Genomic DNA, 6214 nt, shown 5'->3' on the forward strand with positions numbered 1-6214 from the left:
AGTAAAGCTCTTATAATTTTTTCTTGCTACTCTGTAACTGTCCTATTTTCGCATTTTTCTTTTCCCTAGGTCCTCATATCCAGCTGCTCTCAATGCCGAGCTTGTGATGCACTCGTTTATGATGAAGAAATCATGGCAGGATGGACTGCTGATGATTCTAACCTCAACACCACTTGTCCTTTCTGTAAAGCCACCTTCTTGCCATTTCTGTACATTGAATTTAAAGATTTCCGTGGCTCTGCAAGGTTTGTGAACTGTTACTGAAATCAATGTAGGTTGTATTTTGTATTTATTTATTTAAATGGAATATTAATTAGGGCTATGGAGTCAAAAAAAAAAACGAAAAGGTTTTAGCATTGTTTTTGTGCATTGTTCTCTGGTTTGTTACAACCTTCTTGTTATGTGAGGCAGTCTAAAATTTGATCCTTTTTACCTTTTATAGTTTCTTTCTCAAGCCAAGTAATTCTGGAGACAGCCTTCAAAGTACCAATGTCCAGTCAGCGGAGAATGCAGAGCATAAAATTGCATCAAGCCCTGCGGACGGTGACCTAATGAGCGTAAATCCCCCTGACCCACTTCAGGCTACAGTGGCAGGAAGCACAGCCTCTGAACAGGGGTATGTGAGAGGTCCACTAATCATGCTCCCTCTCCTCACGCTTCCCCTTACCTACATGTCTACATTTCTAAATTGGTATTTTCCCTATAGTATAATATTTATGCACTTGGTTTAAAGCAAGTAAAATTACTATAATTTAGTGGTGTTCAGATGATACATGTACTGTGTATGTAAATGTGTGTGTGTGTATATGTAAGAGAGAATAGTAACAGTAGTTGTATGTTGGCAATAGGCCATATACATACGCAGATAACGACACAATGCTGGGTTTTCAAACACTTAACTTGTGCAGCGTCACTGGCTCTGCAGCTACCCGCGTCCTTCGTGGTCCAGCGTTTATTGCCACTGATTAGCTGCTTAAAGCAAAGATGTGTATTGAGATGACAAGCTATACAGTTCTTGTGACAAGCATATCTTTTGTGATGCACTGCTTGTTTTTCGGTTCCAGTACCGTTCAGGTTACGGAGGCTTTACAGGCAAATGCAACACATTCTGAAACCGGCACTACACCAAAGAAAGTTGCTTCATTGACAAGAAGTCACAGTGTGGGAGGACCTCTGCAGAATATCGACCTGTCACAGAGGCCGTCTCATGGAGTGTCCACTATAAGCCTTCCAAATAGCCTGCAGGAAGTTGTAAGTGCTTGTAGACTCTATCAACTGGTCATCTTCAGAGGCCTTTATCCTCAGGAAAGGATAATTGATCACTTAATTGAGTGACATATAATTGACATTGGCTAGAAAGAAGAAAGTTGTAAGACTTCAGTTATAAACGGAAGATATATTCCCGCTCATGGCAAATAACCTCTATTAAAATCTTTGTCACCTGTCTTGTTTCTTCCTATTTTTGTAATCTGGATTTCCCCATTGTCATAGTAATTGATCTGTAGTATGCATTGTGATACATAGAATTAATGTGGTGATTAATATGTTAAGTCCAAGCTCATATTTTTGTGTATGAAGAGTGCATAGTGCTTGACCAATCTCTGTTGTCTAGGATCCATTGGAAAAGAGGCAAAACCCCCCTCCTGTCTCAGTGCCCTACCTTAGCCCACTTGTGTTGCGTAAAGAGTTGGAGTCTTTGCTGGAAAACGATGGAGACCAGGTTATCCATACATCCACCTTTATCAACCAACATCCAATTATCTACTGGAATTTAGTGTGGTACTTCAGGCGCCTGGACCTACCCAGCAATTTGCCTGGTCTCATCCTCTCTTCAGAACACTGCAATGGCGGAGTGCAGGTGAGGATTTTAATTCCTGATCATGTTACAGCCTATGTAGGTTAAATGGTGACATTTATGTCTCACCAACCAGAGAGGTTTCTTTCCAGTTTTGGATAATATTCTCTGTTATCTGCAGCTCCCCCAGTCATCCCTGTCCCAGGACAGCAAGCTTGTCTATGTCCAGCTGCTATGGGATAATGTCCACCTACATCAAGACCCAGGAGAGGCGCTTTATATCAAGTGGAGAAATCTAGGTAAGCAAGTATATTTTGGTTTTTAAGTTGTTTATATAGTCGATATAGTTGTATATTTATGACACAAGCGATATTTAGACACTAAGATTTTCTTTAGGGGTTTTCAAATGTTACCCTTTTTAGTGTACAGATGCATCACGATTTTAAACGGGTGTAGAAAGAAATTACTTCCACAAAGGCTGGTGGTAGAATTAGTGCACGGAAAGAGTTAAAATACTAGCATTGGAAATACACTGAGGTGTCTAGTTTTCAAACAGAAAAAGTTTGATAGGGGTAAATTGAACTGATCAGCTTCAAAGATGTCCCAAGTAGGACATGGGTGTTGTATGAAAAGAATGGTTTTGTAATAGCAATATGCTACTTGCACTTGCTACTGCCTATAGCTTGCAATGAAAAAACCTAACATGGAATATTTCTAAACTCAGTACAAATATAATCTATTTAACAGGTTTTAGTATCTGCTTTTGTCGATGAGTGTAAAGATTTTCAAAGTAAAAGTCAGAAAAAGTCCCCTTTTTGTCCCCCATATGTTATGTTATTTTTTTTTATATATAGTAAATTATATGATACAATCAAAATAACGGTATCTAAAGAAAGCCCTGCTTGCCCAGAAAAATAACCAATATATAACTTGTGTGGGTTCACTAAAAAAGTAAATTACAGCATGAACACTGCAGAACTGTTAAAACAGCCATTGTCATGAAGAGTACAAAACAAAACTAAGGGGTCATGTTATATTCATATAAATATTTGTGTTTATTTTAAAGAAGCAGCCAAGAAGACAACCTCTTCTCTGCAGCCTGACCTCCAAGCCACCAATGAATTACTGGAGAGCATCACTCTCAGCATCCAGCACAATGATGTCCTGAGACCAATCAGCCTTCTCCTGCTGAAATATAATACAGCAGCCAAACGGCAAAGGTAAGGCTTGGAAACGCACCCTGGAGCTCATTTTCTTCTTTTTCCCTTTAATCAGCACTTAATATATTATCATATGAATGCCTTTTGTAGCATAATTACAAACATTTTAGTCCTAATGGTTAATAGATGACTTTTTGTATCCCACAGAAGCTTGTACAGAGAAATATTATACCTTTCTTTGGTTGCTCTTGGAAGAGAATATATTGACATTGGTAAGCTGAAGTTTAGATTTTTATTTTGTTTATATAGCTGTCCACAATAAATTATAAGTTCCCCATGCACATGAAATGCTACAGTGCTGTGAAAAGGTATTGGCCCCTTGCCGAGCTTTTTTTTTTTTGCATATTTGTCACACATTTGTTAAGTGTTTCAGATCATCAAACTAATTTTAATAGACAAAGTTAACCAGAGTAAACACAAACTGCAGTAAAGAAGCTATCCAACCCTACCTGGCCCTATGCGGAAAAGTAAATGCCACCTCTGTTACGAAATCAACTTACTAACCAAATGTAATTGAAAATTGGGTTAGAATTCACTAGACACACCCAGGCATGCCCACTACAAGTCCTGTTGAATCTAAATATCAATTAAATAGAACCGGTCTCAAAAAGCTGCCTCGATCTAAAGAAATTCAAGAACAGATGAGAAACAGTCATTGACATCCTTAAGTCTGCAAGGGTTTAAAAAAACCGACGTTTAAGGCTCTGGAACTCCAGCAAAACTCCGTTACTCCAAAACTTTCCAAGGGTGGCCGATCAAAATTCCTCCAAACACACATCTACGACTCATCCAGGAGGTCACGAGGAACCCAGACTAACATGGAAAGAACTGCAGGCCTCACTTGCCTCAGTTATGGTCAGAGTTCACGATTCCACAATAAGAAAGAGACTGTGCAAAAATGACAGGCATGGGAGAGTTGCAAAGCAAAAAAAAAATACTTTTTTGGAAGACCTAGGTCCCATTACATCTGGCATAAACCTAACACGGCATTCCACAATAAGAACGTCATACCAACAGTCAAACACGGTGGTGGTAGTGTGATGATCTGGAGCTGGTTTGCTGCTTCAGGACCTGGGAGACTTGCCATAATTGATGGAACCATGAATTCTGCCCTCTACCAGAAAATTGTGAAGGTGATTGCCCGGCCTTCAGTACATGACCTAAAGCTCACGCAAGCAAGTCCACATCTGACTTAAAATCCTGACTTGAATCTGATTGAGATGCTGTGTCATCACCTTCAAAGGGCAGTTCATTCTTTATAACCCTCTAATATGGCTGAATTAAAACAACTCTGACAAAATTTCACCACAGCGATGTAAAATGTGGTTACAGTTATTGCTGCCAAGGGTGCCATAACCAGTTATTAGGCTTAGGGGGCAATTACTTTTTGACATGGGTGATATAGGTTTTGATTAACTGAAATGGATGATCTGAAACGCTTAAATGTGTATAATAAATATATGAAACAGGGAAGGAGGACACTGTATGCTGTTCAGATGTTAGTAGGCACCTACAATCTAGGTGCCTAGCAGCGTTCATGGATATTAATAAAATACTATTCAGTAAATTCTTGTTTCAACAAGAATTAAGACAAAAGGGCATGGCTACCAATTAAAATTGAATGACAATTATAATTTAATAGTTCTCTATTAAAGCAGCTTTTACTATATACTAATTTTTTTCATAGCAAATAGAGGGAAAGTGCTGTGTAAATCCAGTAAAATGTTTTTAGATTTAAAGAAATACGTCACAAGCAAACCCGGCAACATGTGTAAAGATATTGGACTTATGCACCAATGCTTCTGTAGCATGAAGTTTTGATTTGTTTAATATTGTGTGCACAGAGTTCTAATACTAATGCATTTATTGTCTTCATATTGCAGAGGCCTTTGACAGTGAATACAGACTTGCATATGAAAAACTTCCAATTGAGCTGTTTCACAAAATGAAGAAAATTGATATACCCCCAAACAAAAGCATGGAGAGCTGCAGGAGTAAATTTGGGGCCCCTGTGATTTGAGAGAAAGTATATACCTAGAACTGAACTTTGCTCCCTTGAAACCCTAAGATCCAAAGCGCTTTCAACTGTAAGGCCACAAGCCGGGTCTTATTTTAGCTTCATGTTATTACACAAATGAGGAGCAGGAGGAGGTTACCTTAAAGACTGAACATGCACCCTACCCATTTGGACGTGCTTACCATATCCTAATTCTCACTTTTGTGACATATGGGCAAGGAAGCATTTGGGATCTTCTGAAAAGGGCCTAATACGACAGTGGAAACTTTGTTACTCAAAAAACATCCCCCATTTTGTAAATGCAAGTCTACTAATGTGGCCTTTTTTATTATTACTTTTTTTTACATTTGATGCTCACATCAATGCAAAGAAATAATAATAATAATAAAAAAACATTCTTCTAGATAACCCAGTAAGTGGGTATGAAATAGATGCTGGACGCACTCTACAGCTCCTGTAATCATTCTTGTTACCCTTGTATTTACGTTTATTGCTGTGACATATACTTGTTCTTTGACAAACTGCTGGAAACAGCTTTGCTGCCTTGTAGATAGTGAATAGATGGCAAACTCTCTTAACAATAAGACCCCAGACATTATCTGACAATCTGTTTCGTGGAAAAATGATTCTAACTTACAATGTATCACAAGTAGTAGGTTTACATCCACACATTAATCTGCATCCTAACTCTGGTTCACCGACCAAGCTACTGAAGAATTGGGGGCTTCTGTTGGCATTGAGCTACTGGTATGGTCAGTCAACCAGTGCCATTACCTACCTTTATAGTTATGTGAATTCATACATATTTACTAGCACTACTATTTTCTATTGAAACGCTGCCGTTCAAATAATTATGTGATTATAGGTGATTTTGTTCCCCTGGCTAAAACAATTGACAGTTGAAATATTAACGGTCATGTGCGAAACAAAAAAGCGATTGCTATACAAAGTATAAAAAGTAGACTTCTCACCATAGCAAGCAATAGAATGTACTCGCTGATTGGGCCATTCCAGTGCTTGCCATGATGACAGGGCTACTCTTCAAAACTCCTGCAGCGTTATTTGCACATTAATATTCCATATCTGTGTTGTGCCTTATTTTGTGGAAGGTAACTGATAATCATGGTGCCTTCTAAAGATCATCACTGGGTACATAAGTCAGAAAGTACTCCCGAGAGCCCT

The 6214-nt window shown here is 38.6% G+C and overlaps 1 protein-coding gene across 1 annotated transcript in view; it reads left to right on the forward strand.

Annotated features, from left to right (window-relative positions):
- The window catches only part of DENND4C (DENN domain containing 4C), a 44748-nt gene extending 39647 nt beyond the window's left edge, over positions 1–5101 (forward strand). The window contains exons 26-33 of the mRNA XM_053465898.1: positions 70–245; positions 443–616; positions 1065–1251; positions 1613–1858; positions 1977–2094; positions 2862–3015; positions 3163–3227; positions 4899–5101. Coding sequence (XP_053321873.1) covers positions 70–245; positions 443–616; positions 1065–1251; positions 1613–1858; positions 1977–2094; positions 2862–3015; positions 3163–3227; positions 4899–5035 — 1257 coding nt within the window. The 3' untranslated portion in view covers positions 5036–5101. The remainder of the gene's footprint in view (positions 1–69; positions 246–442; positions 617–1064; positions 1252–1612; positions 1859–1976; positions 2095–2861; positions 3016–3162; positions 3228–4898) is intronic.
- Positions 5102–6214: the final 1113 nt, after the last annotated feature.

This window comes from Spea bombifrons, chromosome 1, assembly GCF_027358695.1.
Source record: "Spea bombifrons isolate aSpeBom1 chromosome 1, aSpeBom1.2.pri, whole genome shotgun sequence".
NCBI classification, from domain to species: Eukaryota; Metazoa; Chordata; class Amphibia; order Anura; family Pelobatidae; genus Spea; species Spea bombifrons.